The sequence below is a fragment of the Tiliqua scincoides genome, chromosome 14 (genome assembly GCF_035046505.1).
Source record: "Tiliqua scincoides isolate rTilSci1 chromosome 14, rTilSci1.hap2, whole genome shotgun sequence".
In the NCBI taxonomy this organism is placed as follows: domain Eukaryota; kingdom Metazoa; phylum Chordata; class Lepidosauria; order Squamata; family Scincidae; genus Tiliqua; species Tiliqua scincoides.
Window position 1 is genome coordinate 8,195,433 of NC_089834.1, and position 19,657 is coordinate 8,215,089.

The following is a 19,657-nucleotide window of genomic DNA, read 5'->3' on the forward strand; positions in this document are numbered from 1 at the left end:
GCCTCTGTGGGCTTCAGAAAGCCCTCCTTTGGTGACCAGAGAAGAGCTCCAGTTCCCTTCAGATGGTTCAGGTAGAGCCAAAACTGGCTCAACGTGGCTCTGGGGGACCCATGTTGAGCCAGATCTGTGGATATAAAATCTGCAGATAAACAGGCTCCACCTGTATATGCTTTTAACAATGATAGTCAGTGGGGCTTACTCCCAGGTAAGTGTGGATAGGGTTGCAGCCTTTGGGATGTTTGGGCAATTTATTTTAAACAGATCAGCAACTGCTTGGGAGGTTTAGGAGGGTTCTTCTTTCTTTTAAATAAATTTTTTAAACTTGTAAACTCTAAATTTACTTACTTAATTTGATTTTGTTGTATGTTAGCTGCTAAAAATTTTCCTGCTTGATGATGTTCAGTTCAGTTCAGTAAGACCTTTATTGGCATAAAATACAGAGAAAGAACAGAACAGGAATATACAAAGACAACACAACATAAGCATAAACATCAGTCACTGCCCAGAGTCCCAGGGCTCTGCCTGGCTATTACCCCAGATAAAAAGGAAGCAACATTATCCAGAGTCTCAGGATCAGGAGTGGAAAGGAGAGACTGAAGCATGGTTGAATCCTCCCAGCCCTGCATCCTAGCTAGCAATGGACCTAGAAATTTCTTGCGTGACACAACATGTAGCGGGCAGTAAAAAAAGGTAGCTTGATGATGTTATTTCTGGGCACGACATCACTTCCAGGTTAATGACGTCACTTCCGGTGGGTCCTGAGAGATTGTCGTTCTAAAATGTGGGCCCTGTTGCTAAAACGTCTGAGAACCGCTGATGTACTGTATCTTGATAGACCTTTCTAGCAATGATTAAAAAAGTCAATCATTGCTTGTCTTTCAACAGAACCTCTTAAAGAAACAAGTGGAAACCCGGACTGCGGATGGTCGGAGAAGAATCACGCCTCTCTGCATAGCTCAGCTGGACACTGGGTATACCTGGGACAGATTTTGCTTTCCCTTCTGCCTTGCCATCTTTCTGAGTCGTAGCGCTCAAAATAAAATGCATTTCCATCTGTGTTCAAAGTGTTTAGGTTTGGTTACGAGATGTGACAGCACATTGGTTTGTTCTACCATAATCTGATAAAATTCAGCTATTAAAATGTCGCTGCTTTGAAGCTAGAAACCGCAATGGGCGCATACCGAACTATACCTGTTTGCTTTTCAAAAGAAAACCCAGAGAATGATTGAAACAGATGCATGTTTTCTCAGTTGGCAAGTGGAAAATGGGGTCTTGGGCTTGCAGCATAGTTTGCTCTCTGGTGTTTGCCCTGTGCGGGTGGGTACCACAAGATCCCAGTCTGTCTCTGCTGCAATATATTGTTCAGTGAGTATCCTAGTTGTCTTCTGCCTTATTACAAAGGGCAAAATATTTGCAGTAATGGATTTTGTTTGTTTTTAATACTATAAGCGTGCAAGCGGGAGTATAATCCTGACCAGGGCTGGGTCAGGACTTCCCATTTAAGATGCTGAGACAGCACTTAAAATGCCACCCTCCTTTCTTTTCCCCCCTGCCCATAATTCCTCCTCCTCCTGCTCCCTGGTTTAGTAAAGGAAGAGGGGACAGAGCAGAAGAGAGAGAAGGCTAGAGTGTCCCCTCTTCCTCTTGTGCTCTTAGGAGGAGCAGCAACCAGGCAACCACCTCATTTGACCTCAACAACGGGCCAACTCTACCCCTTCCACTTAATAATGTTACCTTTTACTGTCATTGTCTCCTTATTTTTTAAACAGGGATTTTTCAACAGCCTTTTTCAATAGTATTCCAATATCTGGATCCTTAGCGGGCTCAATGATGTCCACGTCTCAAACCAACCAACTCATGTCATTAGATTACAATGCGACCAATTCCCTTGGCACGGGCAAGCCTGCCTTGGAGCCCGTGGCAGCCAGCGTTAAGCCCACGGAAGATGCAACCAACAAAGACGGGTGAGTATTGGCAAGAGGATCCATCCTTTCTCTTTCTTAACTGAGACCCTATCTGCGTGGATTAACTGCAAACACTATCATCTGATCTCGGAAGCTAAGCAGGGTCAGGCGTGGTTAGTACTTGGATGGGAGACCGCCTGGGAATTCCGGGTGCTGTAGGCTTCTACCATAGTCTTTCGAGACAGAAGGTTGCCAGCCAGGAAGCCCATGACCAGGAGAGAAAGGCATACCCCTCTGCCACTGTTGCTGCCCCGCTGCTGGTATTCAGCTCTGAACACAAGGGGGCTCCATTTAGCCATCATGACTAGTAGCCTTTGCTAAACCTATCCTCAATGAATTTAGTGAATCTCCTTTTAACACCAACCAAACTAAGAAGAACCTCACCTTGGGCTGAAATCGTGTACAAACCTTCCTAGGAGTAAGTACCTTTAAACTTGGTGTGGCCTCCTTCTAGGCATACCTGAACAGAACTGGGCTTTTAGCCTATAAATTTATACAGTTTTGCAGCTGCTAGCCATAGCTGTGAGATGCATCGCCTCCATGTTCAGAGATGCCACGCGGCTTGCAATGAAATGGTGAGAGGGAGGTGTTTTGAGATTGCCAGCTTTCACTTCTGAGTGTGTTTGGGGTGTGTGTTTGGCCTGTGGGGGGGGTCTTCCTGTATTTTTCTTTTTGTTTTAACAGTTTCATCTTCTCTTTTTTGACAGTGTAAATGCTACCTCGGCTTCGGCTGTTCCCCCGACTTCCTCGCCCTCTGTCCTGAGCACCCCTTCCAAGATAGAACCCATGAAAGCGTTTGACTCCAGATTTACGGAGCGATCCAAAGCCACCTCAGGGACCTCAGCCGTAACGCACACCAACCAGATTGCCATAGACAGGTGAGGAACAAGAGATGGCTGACCATAAACTAAAACAAATTAAATGCATTGTTAACAGAACCAGATTTAAAATCCCAACTTCCATTGGAGGCATCACTAATCCCCCCAGAGCCAAAAAAAAAAAAGAAAGAAAGGAAAAAAAGGTCACATTTTTACAGATCTCCTGAAGAAGCAGAGGGTGGGGACGAGACCTTCCATTGGGAGAATGGTGTCACTACCAAGAAGGCCCTGCTCCTAGTGGATGCCTGTTATATCTATGAGGGCAAGGCACCAAGAAGGCTGAGCGTATGACCTGAGTGTATGAGGAGGCATGTATAGGAGAAGATGGTCCTTAAGGTATCCAGGTTCCAAACCACTGAGGGTTTTAGAGGTCATTACCAGCACCTGGATGTAGATTGTTAGGTGACTGGTCTGGATGTTGATCCTTCTGTTAGTGCTTCTGATGTCCCAGCTCCTAGTGAGGAGATGCCCCAGATGTTGTCACAGAGCCCCTGGAAGTATTCCCAAGTGCTGGGGGTGCTTTGGGCGTTTGGACACCTCTTCTCTGATCTCTTGGAGGAATGAAGCAGTACTTTTGTGGCTGTTTAGCCCGGGTAGACTCGTCCCTGAGCACATCCTTGGGAAGTTAGAGTGGCCCAGGCCAACTGCAGATCATAATGTCCTCCTTTCTGAGCCAGCAGGCACTCTTTCCTCTAAAAAGGTAGCCAGCAGCTTCTTCCTCTGGCCCTAGTAGTCTTATTTTCAGAGGCCAAGAAGGATGCCTTTCAAACTATTTTGTCAGAGGTGAGTAGGAAGGCTTGAATCCTGCCCCCCCCCCCAATTGAGCTGCTCTGGAAGGTGCATGATGTCCTACTGAAGTTCCTGAACTGTTTGTCCAAGAAATGTCTTACTCCCTCAGGCCAAATAAATTAGCTACGACTGCTACAAACCATTGTACTTTTGTAGTACTCCCTTATAACCTGGGATGAAATGCCCCTGGGTAGTGGGGTTTGGGACCATGGTAAGTGTTGGCAGTGTTGGGTCAGGGGAGCCCCCAACGGAGCTCCGATCGGAAACTGGAAGTGGGCTCTGACCGCTGATTGGATCTCTGTTCAGCGTCAGAGAAGCCTGCAGAGGGGCTGTGAGCCTCCCAGACCCTGCCAGAGGAAAACACAACCCTTCCAGGTAAGTGTAAAAACCCCTGGGTCCCCATGGCACCACAATTGCTGCAGAACTATTGGGGCCACTCCCCTAAAGGGGGAATGGCCCATTTCCAGTTCCCCTGGTGGGTGACGACTGAGAAGTTTGGGAACTATTGTCCAAGCATGTATGACTTTTGAGCCTTGTCCAATTTTTTTTATCAGGCAATCTTCCTTATTGGGGGTTTAGCCTACAGAAAAGTTGCTCTTCTCCCTCTTTCCTGTGCTCTTTGAGCAACTCTAAGCTTCTTAGTTAGGAAACACACAGTGGGCTTGGTGAAGGTTGGAAAACCCTTGCCCTCAACTTAATCCTTTGCTATTTCTGCAGGTTGAAGGAGCATAACGCAGTTTGGGAAAGTAAGCCCCGAGACCTACTGGAGAGCAGCAGCGACAGCGAGGAGAAGATCCCCGTGAAGCCTCTCTCACTCTCCAAGCGCAAACTGGAGCTTGAGAATGAGACGGTCGAAAAGAAGAAAAAAGGCAGGCCTCGAAAGGACACCCGCCTCATGCCGGTCACTCTGACTGTTCAGGTAACTCAGGTGGCAGTTACCTCCTGGTGCCAGGTGCCCTGATAGGGTGGGCGTGGGAAAATCAGGCGGGCATCAGCCAAGGTTAACTCTGTTTACTGACGTTCTGCTGGCCAGAGCTGTGGCTCGGTGTGAGAGCACATGCTTTGCATAACAAAGTCCAGAGTCTGTGGCATTTCCAGTTAAGTGTGGGGAAATATTCCTGTCTGAGACCCCAGAAAGCTGGTGTTGGTCATTGCAGACAACGCTTAAACTGGGCTCTGCCTCGGTAGAAGATGGTTTGTTTCTGCAAGGGATCCACTCATGCAGTTGATTTGATGGTTTCAGATCCAAGGCTGGACACAAGAACCAGCTTCATGGGTTTTTTTTCCTTTTTACCCCTCCTCTTTCTAGGGTGGCCAGATGTGTGAAAGATGGGGCTCCTGTATTTTTCACAGTTGTGCTGAGGAGGTGATTCTTGCTGGTGCAGCTTCTTGTGCCAGAGTGAAAAAGCTGCCTAAACCAAAACTTCCACCTCCATATAACTGTTATAGATAAACCAGCACTGTCCTCCTTAGCAATCTGGTTGCCCTGAGCTCATGCAGAGGCAACCTGCTTTCCTTTCTTTAAAACTCAGATTTGTTACTGTGACTCTGGCTCGACATGAGTTGGGTCAGGGGAAGCCACCTTGGGAGTCCTAACCACCACCACCCCCATTAAAAGACCAATGCACTAGGCAGGTTCTGACTTGACTGTAAGAACACAGTCACGTTCTGGCAACTCCTGCGACGCCGCTGGAACCAACCGTATTGGCCTCTGCCTTTCCATTGGATCCTTTCAGCGATGTGGGGAGGGGGGATTTGCTGCATGGGAAACAGTCTATCCTCCATATCTACCTTACCCAGGCTTCGCGCACTGGAGAGGACACTCTGTGCCAGAACCACTATTCAGAGCGCGATACCATAGTCTTCCGAGACTGAAGGATGCCAACAATTTGTGCCAAACGTACACATGCATACTGAGCTCAGCAGTTGAATGTTTGTGTTTCAGTCCCCAGCGATCCTGTCCTCTGAGAAGGATGGTGCTTCTCACGCGGCACCCTTAGCACTTAAGCTGCCAACCCCAGTCCCACAGAAATCATTTGCATTGCAAGTAAGTGAGCACGAAATTCCGTGGAATAGGATTGACGTCCCCTCCCCTGCACTTCCTTCTGCTCCCTGTTCCCTTCCTGAACAGAGCCAGGGTGATGTTGTGGTTTGGGGATCGAACTCGAACCTGGAAGATCCAGATTCGAATCCCTGCTCAGCCATGGAGCTTCCCAGGTAACTGTGGGTTTGTCAGGTTCTCTCAGCCTCACCGATCTCATAGGGGTGAGGACACAAGGAGGGAAGGAACCGTGTACTCTGCTACATACTCTGCTTTATACAGGAGGGCAGCATAAAAATGTGAAAATAATAAAATTTGCTTTTACAAAAGCCAGGGAGGAAGATGAGCAGCAACAGTGGAGGTGCTGGGATGAGGGGCCACAGGCAGAGGTGGTTTTGGGGCATGCACTTCTGCCGTTCCAACCCTGGAGAAAATGCTCCATTAGCTGGCCATTCCTGGCTTCTGGGCTTTTAATACTTATAATTTGGGCCTGTTCCTTGACTAGCTCATGCTTTAAGAGAACCACCTTTTTGCAGGTGAGCTCAGACCCCTCTATGTACATTGAAGTGGAGAACGAAATCACTGCCGTAGGCAGCTCAAAACTCAGCCGGTTAAAGTGCAGTCGAGAAGGGAAGGAGTGGGAGACGGTCCTCACCAGCCGAATCCTCTCTGCAGCAGGAAGCTGGTAAGCCTACGAATAGGAGTGGGTGGGGGGACTGAGCTAAGATGGTTTTCAAGTCATAATACCTGGTTATCTAAGGTGGGGTGAGGATGACTTGTCTAAGGCTACTTAGGGCGCAGTCCAAACCTGCGCTGGAGCTCGTTCGTTGGCTGCAGCGGCTCAGCCAGAGGCAAGGGGAAGCTCTTCTCCCTTACCCCTGGGTAAGGGCTGCGCACCCCAATGGGTCTCCCCGGACCTGCGTCACCTCTGGAGGTGGCGGAAGTCTGAGGAGAGTGGAGCGGCTCGAAGCCGCTCTGTTCTCCCCGGGGACAGAGGTTGGGATCCAGAATAACCACCGAGTCCCAGCCCCACTCCAGGCTCCCCGCCCTCCTGCCCCAGGACTGCCCATCGCCCGCCCTCCCCCCACCTAGAAACAGCCCCCTCCTGCTTCCCCCCATGCCTACCTTTGCCACTTGTGTCGGCGCAGGTGCGCTGGCACAAGCGGTGGGGAGGAAGCTGCCGCGGAGTCTCCCGCCGACCTCCGTGTGTCGGCGTATCTGGATGTGCGACGCAGCTTCCTTCCACGGAGGCGCAGACATGCTTTATGGCGCGTTTGCAACCCTCCAGGGACTCCTATGCCAGCCTAACTGCCAGTTGGGATTGCGCCCTTAGTCGGCTCATGGAAGATTCGAACTGGCAACCGACTTGCTTCGGACTGTACTGGAGAGCGTTGCAAGGAAGCGGCGAAGACACGGAAGGTGTTAACGGATTCCTGTGCAGATGCAGAGCTGCTGGGTTGCTAGGAGGACCCAACACAGATTCCTGACATCACTGCCTGTGCTGTGCGCTGCTGCTGCTAGTTAACAACCCTCATGACTCTGCCACCACCTTGCAGTGCCCTCCAGGAAGGGTCCTGGGTCTCCACCATCCAGTAACACTCAGTGGTGAATGCTGGTAGCTTCCTTTGAATCCTCTCTGAAGCTGTTGTTGTGTGTTCCCCAATGATAAAATCTCCTCCTCAAACAAATGTGCTTAGCTCCTGTAGCCCTGTCACATGAAAACTGTCCTATTGTCCCAGCTTTTACCAGGTTCATTAATCATTAGGGAGTCGTCCCTGGCTTCTTAGCTGTCCATGTTGATGATGTGTTGCTGTTGAGAGATCACGATCAGTTTTATTCTGCATCTTCTCACTTTGTGTTTCATTTTGTGCACAAGCTTCCTTGGTGGAGGTGCAAAGAGTAAATCCTTTCCGTCAGTCAAATAAAGTAACCTCCAAGTTGTTGTTTTTTTCCTCCTGCTCCCTTCCAGCGAGGTGGTGAGCGTAGCTTGTGAGAAAAGGACCTTGTCGGTGTTTTCGGCTTGTGGCCGCCGCCTCCTCCCTCCCATTGTCCTGCATTCGCCGATCTCCACATTGCACTGCACGGGTTTCTATATCATGGCACTCACGACAGCCGCAACCCTCTCTGTCTGGTAGGTGCTGAGCCGGAACGGTGCCATTTGTGAGAACCTAGCTTGGCAGCCATGGTGGCAAAAGAGCATGATGCTCGTCCAGGTGTTCTATTTCTCAGTGTCGCTGAGCTGGTGCTAATCTATGGTCAGTTATGGAAACCAGTGTCTGGCTACAGGATTGGTGAAATGTTTGCTGCTTTTGTAGAATGACTACATTATATTCGCCATGTGAGAGTTCTATCTCTCGGGAACCCTGAAAGGTCCTCCCCAAAAGGGGGGGGGGAATTGAACACATAAAGGAAGAGTTACTGGTTGCCATTCTCTGTTGCTTTTTCATCTCCTTGGTAGCTATTTTTCCCTCCTCCTCTCATCAACTTGGGAAAATTAGCTACTAATAAGGGGAGTAAGCAACGGGGGGAGAAAAGCTTGTGGCAGCTCCAATTTAGATGTAACATCAATTTGTCATTTTGTGAACAAGATTCTGGCTTTCACGCCCCAGTGTTGTCCTTCATGCTCAGATAGAAGCTTTCGTTAATGTTTTGTAACAACCCACAGTTTTCCGTTTAATGCGGTTACAGGAAACTCTGGTTTGTACAAACTATGGTTGGTTTAACAAACCAGGATATGAAACCAGGCTCCTATCCGATAACTAAGGACGTTGTACAAGGGAAATATACTTTGTCAGACTTGCTGAAATCAAGCTAAGATTGTCTCCATCCCTTGAGTATTGGGGTATATAGAGTAACGAGGACTTCCAAGGCTATTCTATACACGCTGTAATCTTGGTTTGATCCTTGTTTGTTTTAATTTCCTTGGCTCCATTACCACTAAAACACTAGTACAGGTTCCTCATGAGTGATGAATTGAGACCTGTTCTCAGTTAAGGTTAACTTCCTGCAAAGTCTTCTTATGGCGTGGGGCCTCGTAGGGAACACCATTCAGGAATTCAGGCTTTCCTGTGTGAGCATCTGGCAAAATACTGCATGTGCAACGTCTTCATTTCAAAAGTGACATAAGTGTCTCTTTAATGTTGGCAGCATTGAAATGTCACTCTTTGCTCTGTGCTCTCTGCCTTTCAGGAATGTTCAGAAGCGGTCAGTAGTGGTGAAAGACGAGTCCCTGCAAACGATTTTAGCAGGTAATGACTTTCTTTCTCTCAATAGGGGTGTCAAAAGGATGGCTTCGTTGCTAGATGCATAATGTGGTTAAAAGCCAAAATGTGTAGCCCTGGTGCTCTTCCTTCCCTCTCTGCCCTTGAGCCTTATCATTCAGACCTCCACACCTTACAGTGTCTGCCCCCAGCCTTCTGCCACACTGTTCCAGGACTTTGGGCCCAGTCCTACCCAGTTTTCCAGTGCTGGTGCAGCAGTGCCAATGGGGCATGTACTGCATCCTGTAGTGGAGAGGCAGTCACAGAGGCCTCCTCAAGGTAGGGGAACATTTGTTCCCTTACCTTGCGGCTGCATTGTGGCTGCACCAGTGCTGGAAAGTTGGATAGGAATGGGACTTTTAGGGACTCTACAGACTCTACTCCTGCTTCTAAGGTAGTGATTTTCAACGTTTTTCTTCTCATAGCACACTGACCTTTAGTAGTTGGCAACCTTCAGTCTCGAAAGACTATGGTATCGTGCTCTGAAAGGTGGTTCTGGAACAGCGTCTAGTGTGGCTGAAAAGGCCAATTCGGGAGTGACAATCCCTTCCACACTGGGAGCAAGTGCAGTCTGTCCCTGGCCTGTCTCCCTGGCTATGGGCCTTCCTTCTTTGCCTCTTAGCCTCAGACTGTTGGCCAAATGTCTCTTCAAACTGGGAAAGGCCATGTTGCACAGCCTGCCTCCAAGCGGACCGCTCAGAGGCCAGGGTTTCCCACTTGTTGAGGTCCACTCCTAAGGCCTTCAGATCCCTCTTGCAGATGTCCTTGACCTTTATGGTCTTCTCTATGGTCTAACCCTCTTGTTTTATCACTTCCAGCTTCCGGGAGACTCTTCCCGGTTCTGTGGGTCTGTTTCTAGGGTAACTGTATGTAGTCACACGTTGTCTGTCCCTCTTCCTCTGCTCTGCTGGCAGAAGAAGAGGGACTGACAATTTGTTACTACACACAGTTGCCCTAGAAGCAGACCCACAGAACCTGGAAGAGCTTTTCAGCCACAGTGCTCCAAGCTCCTATGGCACACCTGCAGGCCTTTTGCAGCACACCTTAATATCGCTGCTTGAAGGCTCCCTCAATCTCTAACATGTTGCTTGACAGAGGGGAGTGGGAAGTGGGAGGGGGGTGACAGACAAAAGTCTTATTTCCCCCCCCCCGGCTCCAAAGTACATGACGATTTTTAAAGATCTTGAGTTTTAACTGTGTTGTTTAAAATATGTTCTTCCTGCTTTTTTCCTCTCTTTAGGGAGGCACACAAGATGGCTAACACACTAAAATAGTACAATGAAAAAATCAATGGACAAAAAAGCACGAAACAGATTGTGCCATCACCACCCCAAATTAACCATAAAAACAATATCCAAATGCCATACCTAAGAGAAAAACATGCAGAGCAGATCAATATAAATTTAGGCACTTAAAAGCTATATGGAAGAAAAATGTTCTCAGTCTCTACCCAGAAGGTAACAGAGAGTGAGAGCCAACCTTGCACCCAGGGGCAAGGAGTAATACCAGTTGGAAAAAAGGTCTTTTCACACTGCCAAAGGCAGGATACACAAGAAGGGCCCCCTTGATTGATCCCAGAAGGGAGGCAGTTCTTCCTTCCCCTTTAAAATCTCCCCCACCCCAGAGCCCTAGGTCCACAAAAGAAAAGGAGTGGCCAAGCTTTGGTTAATAGCATTTGGCTATAGGTTCATAAAGAATATAACACAGGAAGCTGTTTATACTGGATCAGACCATTAGTTCATCTGTCCCAGTGTTGTCTTCTCTGGCAGTGATTCTCCCAAGTTTCCCAGATGACCATATTTTGCCCTGCTTCTTCCCGTCCAGTGGGTGCTCTCCCATCCATCTGCTCAAAGACAGGATCTTTTGAAGGAAGGCCCAGCTGGGGGGTTAGGCAGGAGACACCTCCCATTTTCTCTTAAGAGCCATCCTGTTTCTTGCCTCTGTTGTGAACAGAAGGACGTTCCAGCCAGCTGCCTCTGGGAAGCTCAAATGAAAGCGTACCTCTTCCTGCCACTCATAAGCAGAGGCAGACTGCCACTGAACTTGGAGGTAGTCTGTAGCCATAATGGCTAGTTGCCATTGATAAGATTTGTCCGGTCCCCTTTATAGCCAAGACAGTGGCCGTCACCATGTGGTCTGGCTTCCCTGGAGGTGGGCAGGGATTGAACTCCGGGTGAGCAGTGGACCAGGATTTGTTGGATTTGTTGCCAGGGAGTGTCATGATTTTGGTTTGATTTGTAGGAAGCGAAACGACTGTGTCTCAAATCTTGTTGACGCAACATGGCATCCCAGTAATGAACATGTCCGATGGAAAAGCATATTGCTTTAATCCTTCCCTCTCTTCCTGGTAAGAACAAGTGGAAACAGTTTAGAGTTTAAAGAACAATGCTTAGGCTTTTGCGTTTTATGTGTGCATGCAAAGTGCTTCGTGTGTTGTTGTGATGTAGTCTTTACAATAACTTTGTAAGGTAAGCAAGAGTGTCCCATATTACAGATAGGAAAGACTGAGGTTCAGATTGCCTAAGGCCACCTATTAAGTCCATGGCAGAGGTGAGATTTGAACCAGGTGCAAGGTCTTAACAACTACGTTCCACTGGTGCCATTGTCACATTTTTACCAAGCAGGGACAGTGCTGTGCCCCCCCCTTTAAGACCATTTAGGTAAATATTCTGTTTACCATTTAGGTAAATAATCTGACAAATAGAGAGCTGATTTTTGGTTTATTTTAATGTGTAAAGTATTTAAAGTCTCTGTATAAACTGACTGTTGACCTGCCAAAAATGTACCCGAGCTTATTGAAATGCAAACTGCAGAGAGCCAAGCATTCAGACAGAACAAGCCAAGTTAGAAGTGTGTTCGGACAATGTTTAGGGTTATAGTTCAGAAGCAGTTCCTATCTGTCATGGTCCCACTGGCTTCTCCATTCACTTGGAAATAAACGAACCGTGGAATACAGCCTTAAATTTTGAAGCCTAAATGCTGTTTCTTTGCAGTTTACTGCTCAGCCACCCAGCCTTGCTTCTTAGTGCAGCGTTATCTAGTGGCATGGAAAAATGGTATCCGTGATTTGGGGCTTGGAGGTTGCATGAAATGGAAAATGATGGTGATGCCCTCTCCTTAAAAATGATGGTGAAAATCTTCACATTCCACATAATGTTCTGGGATCTGGGTACTTGTCTGTTTTGGGCCTCTTCCAGCTTCCTTCCTCCCAACCCCTTTGGAGGTGTTGAGGATTGTGTTGCAGGTCATAGCCTTTCCAGTGGTGGCACTGAGGCTGTGGACTTTGCTCCCCAAGGAAACTTGTATCGCTGCTGCTTTTAACAACTTTTAGTTCTTGGGTGAGGATAATATTATTCCCAAGGTGTGCTGCACTTGGAAGTTAGCCCCGTTGAATGAAATGAGGCTTCGGGTAGGAGTGCATCAGTTTGCACTGCTAATCTGTGCTTATGATTTGATGATAGTGACGTGAGCCACTTTGTTAGACCCGTGTGGGTTGAAAAACTGGGCAGAAATATCCCATGTTAAATAAACAGCTTGATTCACCTCTAACATTGTGTCATCTTTCAGGAACCTTGTCTCTGACAAGCAGGAGACCCTAGCACAATGTGCAGACTTCCGGAACAGCTTACCATCCCAGGAGGCGATGCTGTGTTCGGGACCCTTAGCCATAATACAAGGGAGGACATCCAAGTATGGGCACAAGTGTTTTTCTTCGATGATACTATCCAGTGCTTTTTATCCTGGCAACTAGCCGAGTGGTTCCTATTTGAGGACTGGTTTTTACAGCTTAGGCACCCTCCCTCGTTGGGTGCGTAACCTGAAACAAGAACTGAAGCCAGCACACACAGGCTTTTGAAAAGTGTTTGGAAACCTAAGTTGGCCTATGGTGCAGCTCCCCAACTGTTAATGGGGGCTGGTTGCTAGGAGCTTATGATACCTGCGCCCTCAGTGTGTCTGTATGCTTTTAGGCTTGTTTCAGAGTTCGTGTTCAGTTGTTCCTGAAAGCCATCCTTCTGATGTCCAGCTTGTTGGAAGTATGATAGGAATCCACAACAAGCAGGGCTTTTTTGTTAGTGGCAGTGGCCCTCTGGAATGCCTTCCCTTTGTTGGTCAGACAGGCCACCATCCTGTAAGTGTTGGGCAATTACTCAAAACCTGACCGTTCAGGCAAGTATTTGCTATTAGCAGCCCCTTGAGATGGTTCCGTTGCTCATTTTGTTGCTACTAACGGTTCATTCATGTCAGTTTTAAGTATATTTATTTTTGCCTTGTTGATTTTTAAGGTTATATTTAATTTACTGTTTTGTTGTGCATTGCCCTACATCATTTGAGAAAGGAAGAATATAAAAGCTCCTAAAATAAAAACAATAGACCCTGCCTCATGTACAGTGGTGCCTCGCAAGACGAAATTAATTCGTTCTGTGAGTCGTTTCGTTGTGCGAAATTTTCGTCTTGCGAAGTGCGATTTTAAAACAAGCCAAAAAAAAAAAAGGAGAAAAATTCGTCTTGCGAAGCACGGCCATAGAAAAATTCGTCTTGCGAGTCACCCCAAAAAAATCACAAAACGCTTTCGTCTTGCGAGTTTTTCGTTGCGCGAGGCATTCGTCTTGCGAGGCATCACTGTACCTGTGTGTGAATACTATTAAACAGGGTGCACAATCAACACAGAAATATTAGTATCACGCAACTGAGCTTTCCTTTTGAGGAGTAAAATACCCTACAGCACTCGTAAAGCACTCGGTTTGGCTTTGGTTGACTTTCAACTTAGTACAATTTATCTCCTATTTTTGAGAATAAAGAATCCATCTAGTTTCTCTGCTTTTTTTAACCCTTGATCTGTGCAATGGCCCGGTGGTGGTGGTGGTTCTTACTTCCTTTGCCTAAGTCAGGGGTGTCAAACATAAGGCCCAGGGGCCCGATGCGGCCCACGGAAGCTTTTTATCAGGCTCTCAGCTACTGAGCAGGGCTGGGGTGTTACTGCTGTAAGGGCAACCCACATGAGAACTGGGCTCTCTCATATTTTGAAATATGATCAAGATTTGCATATTTTCTCTTGTCATTTGCAGCTAATGAATTCCTAAGTGAGAAAAGGTGCTTTTTTTTTTGTTATGACCTGTTTAATGACATCACTTCCTGCCTAATGGTATCACTTCTGACCCACAGCAGGCATCATGAATGCTGTTCAGTATGAAATGAGTTTGACACCCCTGGCCTAAGTAATCTTCTTTATGTATTGAGACTGTCTTGCACCATTTATAGGCTGGTCCAAGTCTGCAAAAAGTTCCCTAAACACCATCTTTAGATTTCACAAACTGCAGACTGCTGGGGCACCGCCAACATCTTCCCTTGACCCTCCCCTTACCAACTGTCTGATGAAGGCAGTCTGTAGCACTCAAAAGCCTGCCATTTCATTCTCCTCTGCTTCCAGGTAGTCCAAAATAGAGACCCTACTTTGGACATATAGGCCTTGTAAACCTCAACTTTTCCAAGAAAAGCTGCCATTTTGCTCACATACTTGTGGTCAATTTACTTGGAAAAGTACCTTTTAAAATATTTTTAGGTGACTTGTACCTAAAAGGTGACTTTAGATTATTTTTAAGTGAATTGCTCTGCTGTTTCTGAGCTAAAGGGACAGGAAGGACATTCTGTCTTACATTGATAGTTTGTATTAATGCTGGACAAAATATACAATATACTGAACACTCTGAAGCGAAGAAAAAGCACATCTCTTACATAAAGACATCTTTCTAGAAACTCTGTCAAAAAACAAGCATATTATGAAATGTCTAATATCTGTTGTTGTCTTACACCATCAGTTTTATAAGTCTGTTTCCAGAAGTCCACAAAATATCTCCCATCTGTCTACAGAGACCTGCCAAGCATTTTTCCGCTTGCCCATCTTATGTATAATTGCTGCAGTTTTTCTACTGAGCATCATATGTCAATTTTTTTTGTCATAACCAGTGTTATTAGCACTGTGTTGTGTTCCTTCCAAAGATTGTGTGCTTTTTTCTTTTGCAACCATGATTTTTGTTGCGTTGAGCATCTGCCCAATTATAACTATTCGGTATGGTTTTTTTAAACATATGGTTGAATATCCTTCACAGCAGTCATTCCTGGAGCGACTAAGTAATTTGTCTCCTGCAACTTTTAATATGTTAGCATTATAATTCTCATCCAAGATGCTTCTACCCTCACTTTTTAAATCAAGGGTTTGGTTACCTCTGTGACCTGATGTTATGAGAAGTTCCAGCCCACTCATGAGGCTGGCTGAGGCAATTGCCTCAATCAGATTGGCAGTTCACCTAAGCACCACCTCCACGGCTCTTCTCTGTCCTTCAGTTTAGAAAGAAAAAGGGAATGCTGCAGAAGAGGAAGTGGAGAGAGGAGAGCAGTGGGCTAGAGTGTCAAATGCTCTAGTCTACTGTTGTCCTGTCCTTCGCACTTCCTCTTTTGCTCTGGGCGAACTGCCAGTTAAGGGAGTGGAGAGCCCCATTTATAATATTAAAATGGGGCCACCGGTTCTTGTGCCAATACCACTTCTCATAAATTACGTGCTATCTTTGTGTGCTGTCTCCCCTCGGGTGTCTATAGGAGCTCTCATGCATCTGCCACAGAAAAAACCAGCACACAGTTTTTTCTGTGCTCCTGAAAATGCTCCTCTCTTTGTGATTGTAGCTCCGGCCGGCAGGCAGCACGATTGTTTTCCATGCCTCATTTGGTACAGCAGGAAACGACACTGGCGTACTTGGAGAGTCAGGTAGCAGCTGCCCTAACTTTGCAGTCGAGTCACGAATACCGCCATTGGCTCCTCATCTATGCACGATATCTGGTTAATGAAGGTGAGGCTCGGTGCGCAGTTATTGTTCAGGATGCTGCATTAGTTCAGCTGCATGGGGAATTGGTGCAGGAGCTTAGCAGGTAGCTGGTGGAATCCTTCAGGTGGAAATTGTATGAGGGTAGTCCACAAACTTGGTAGGAGATGCTCTTCCACACAGCCCAGACAGAGGAGGTAAGACTAACTGAAGTCAGTAGTGATGAAACATGAGTACATTTGCATGATTATATCTTTATGGTAAAAGCCCCAGCAAATTTGGGATTCTCATCAAACCTAACTTTCCAAAGACCTTTTTGCTACACAGTCTAAAGAGAAGTCACACGGAGTGACTACAACATAGCTGTGTCTGCAAAACAGAGCTCTAAAGCCTAGAATAGTGGTTCCCAAACGTGCCTGGGTCATGGCACCCCTGCAGCCTCTTCTTCATGGCTCTACTGGGCACCCCCATCTTGGATCTTGCAAGGTCCAAGATGGCAGTACACAAATCTTGCAAGACTTCACAATGTCCAAGATAGCAGTGCCTGGGAGAACAAGTAGGAGGGGCAGTGGGAATGTTCCATGGCACCCCTTTGAATGTGCTGCGGTGTCCTAAGACACACACTTTGGGAACTCCTGGCCTAGAACCTGTTCATGAATAAGTTGGCGAGTTGTGATAACTTTAAGGTGGAGTGTTGCAGGTATAATCAATTGGCTTTCTGAGAACTGACCCATACACTGTTCAGGGACAGGGAACCATACTTGAAGTTTACCAGCAATTCTACTTTTCATTCCTCTCGAAGATGATCAACATGAAATGACCTGAAGGAGGGGGAAAAACTTCTCCTATTCATCCCAGATCTTTATGAAGACAAAAGTTGACTACGGAACTGTGCTGACAGAACTGTGCCTTGCGCAACTCATGTTGAAATAATACCATCAACAATGGGATCTGTCTAGCCCGTACAACAAAGTTTCTTTGGAAAGAGATGTTTAAGGAATATCATAATTTTGATGGTCTTTTGTGCCACAAATATGCAGTTATGTAGATTTCTTCATGACTTGTCACATTCCAGAGGTTTTTCTTGGTGATTTGCAAACTTCCAGCTGCTGACAATGTACACCCTCAGTTTTTATGCTAAGCTTCTGAACTCTTTGGAGGAAGTGTACTTAATTTTCAGTAATCTCTGCCCTTCTCTCATTACTTAATACATTTTTTTTTCCCCATTTTGGTGTTCTCTTCCAAAACCACTCTGTGGCCTTAATTATCCTGGTCAGCCCAATGACCTCTCTTCATGGAGTGGGTCACCCTGTGTTTGAAGTCAGCTGCGGCAGTGCATATAAATTTGAAGGGTCAAGGCACAAAAAACATTGCTGAACTTCGCATACCTCTTGGGTGGAGACTTGCCACCAGTCAAGAGTACCTGCTCACTTGCTTTGTGGTATGTGGTTGAGGCAGCTGTGAACAGAAGCAATCTAGTCCAGAGCCTTAGTGAGGAAGTGCACTGCGCAGGAAGGGAGTTGCTCTCCCTTTGTATTTCATCTGCAGGATTGATAGTCTAAGAATACTTGAAGCAACATTGAATCCTACCTCTTCTTTGGATTTTTTTTTTGGGGGGAGGGGCACTCCTCACATACCAGATCACGAAATGTCGGCCTTAAGCAGAGAATTTATCCTTTCCATGGAAATCCTTTCTACTTTTTTCAAAGGCTTATGGGTTTGTGACTCACCCTTGGCTAGGATTGCTCCTTTCAGAGTAGAATTACAGTTTTGATGGGCTTCCTTTATTACTGGAGTGGAAGATGCTGGCTTTGAAGAGCTGGAGGCCTAAAGCGTAGCCCAGGATCAGCTCCGCTTGAAAAGGTCTGCCTCCTGATGGCCACAGCTAAATAGCACACAGACTGTGAACCATAGGCCTTCCCAATAAGTAATTTCACAAGGCAAGAAGAAATTTTTAATATTTTGGAAGGTTTGCTTAATAAGTTCTGCAGAATTTTAAGGAGACAGTTATGATTACGGTTTCACTTTCTTTACATTTGTTTAGGGTTTGAATATCGTCTGCGGGAGTTATGCACAGATTTGTTGGGTCCAGTCCATTGCTCCCTTGGAAGTCAATGGGAGTCAACTGTTGTGGTAAGTGTTAACTTGCACAAGATACGAGAGCTGGCTTCCTTTGTTTTTCTTATGAAAACTTTCTCAGTACTAGAATTGCTTTGCAGCCTGAGTCTTGTGAGTCCTGCTAGCAAGGAAGGTCTTGGGTATTCGGCATGCTTCATTCAATTTATTTTCCATATTTTTATACGGCCCTTCTTCCAGGAATTTCAGGGGTGGAATACATGGTTCCTTCCCTCCTTTTGTCGTCACAACAACCCTGTGAAGTAGATGAGGCTAAAAGATAGAGGCTAAAAGGAGTTTCATGGCTGAGCAGGGATTTGAACCTGGGTCTACATCCAACACCCAAAGCACTACACCACTGCAGCAATCATTGTTAGGGGTTTTTAGATGTGGTGGCCAAAGCTGTTCCATTTTGAATATATGGAGCGGGAGAAGGACGGCAATGGAAGCATCTGCACCTGGGTATGCAATCTAGTCCCCACCACCAGCCAGAGAATGGAGCACCTGCAGGGAGCCCACCTCCCTCTCCTGGCCCCCAAAAGAAGACTCTTCCAATCATCATTTGTCAGGGACTGGAGAAGCAAATGGAGGTGGCCTCTGCCATTGGCCAGAAGACTAAGGGGCTCCTGGATTGTAATGGTGGTGCAAGCTCCTTTGGGGATCATTTGGATAGAAAGGAGTAAAATACAGGCATCCCTGTATCCATGGTTCACTTACCCAAGATTCACAAATCCTCCCCCCTCCAAATTGTTCAGATGACTTATCTGGTCTCTGGTTGCAGCCCTCCTGCTGCCGTCTCCTGTGTCTGGCTGTTTCTGTGCTGCCTGCAAATGCTAACAGGAAGCGGGTTGGAGGGCTGAAAACAGCGCAGTGCTTATCATAAGAGTTCATAGAGCTTAGCATCGCTAAGTGTCAGAGGGATTTGTGAACCACTTCTTGTAGGCTTCATTGTTATCAGTGGTTTTCGGTACCACGGTGGCAGCTGGAACTTATCCCCCATGGATGGGGTGGGGAAAACACCTTAACTCCTGCCTCAGGCAACCTCATGGACAGGCCAGCCCTGGCAAGATGCTTTTCTGTGTGATTGCATTTCTGGGAACAGGTGATGTAGCAAACCCCACATCAGAAAACTTTGTGTTCATGCTGCGGCACACGTTAAGAATCTTTTTGTTTCTGTGCAGGGCTTACGAAAGCGCGAGCTACTCAAGGAGCTGCTTCCTGTCATTGGGCAAAACCTTCGTTTCCAGCGGCTTTTCACAGAATACCAAGAGCAGCTAGACAACTTGAAAGACAAGTAGCATCTTTCCAGATGCTTCCCTGGCCTAAGGGAAAAAAATGCAGGAAGAGCCTTGGCAGACAGAAGTGGAGGAGCTGTATTCAGAATGGTGCAAAAACCCCTGGGAAGATGCAGAGCCGGAGATGGGCTTGAGGCATTTGAATCCACGAAATACTGTTTGTTTTTTTTAAAGAAGGTCACAAGAGGAATATGTGGGAAGAAGGGCCTGAACTGGCACATCCCAGCCTGTGGCTACCTTCAAAAGTTATGGAGAACGTTGTCCAGGGGTCTTTTTTGAATCCAGATCTCATTGTGACAAATATCAGAGGACTACCTGGGAGTCGCTTAGATTTTGGCTGTCCCATGCAAAAGCACAGTACAAGAGAATAAACTGAATGACTTATTGACCCTTCTGGTAGGGTTCTTTCTAAGGATTTATTGAGGCTCCATCCTGTATTTGGGTTAGAAGGAAGAGCCCCACAAAAAAGGAAATTTCATTAAATTACTTAAGGAATTATG

General features: G+C 46.6%; 1 protein-coding gene across 1 annotated transcript in view; it reads left to right on the forward strand.

The window, feature by feature from the left end:
• HIRA (histone cell cycle regulator) overlaps positions 1–19,259 on the forward strand; it is a 53,701-nt gene extending 34,442 nt beyond the window's left edge. Inside the window, exons 13-25 of the mRNA XM_066609633.1 lie at positions 886–971; positions 1,770–1,964; positions 2,672–2,842; positions 4,349–4,550; positions 5,577–5,678; positions 6,209–6,357; positions 7,642–7,803; positions 8,862–8,920; positions 11,174–11,279; positions 12,500–12,622; positions 15,611–15,774; positions 17,792–17,880; positions 19,044–19,259. Of these exons, the coding sequence (XP_066465730.1) occupies positions 886–971; positions 1,770–1,964; positions 2,672–2,842; positions 4,349–4,550; positions 5,577–5,678; positions 6,209–6,357; positions 7,642–7,803; positions 8,862–8,920; positions 11,174–11,279; positions 12,500–12,622; positions 15,611–15,774; positions 17,792–17,880; positions 19,044–19,160 (1,725 nt within the window). The 3' untranslated portion in view covers positions 19,161–19,259. The remainder of the gene's footprint in view (positions 1–885; positions 972–1,769; positions 1,965–2,671; positions 2,843–4,348; positions 4,551–5,576; positions 5,679–6,208; positions 6,358–7,641; positions 7,804–8,861; positions 8,921–11,173; positions 11,280–12,499; positions 12,623–15,610; positions 15,775–17,791; positions 17,881–19,043) is intronic.
• Positions 19,260–19,657: the final 398 nt, after the last annotated feature.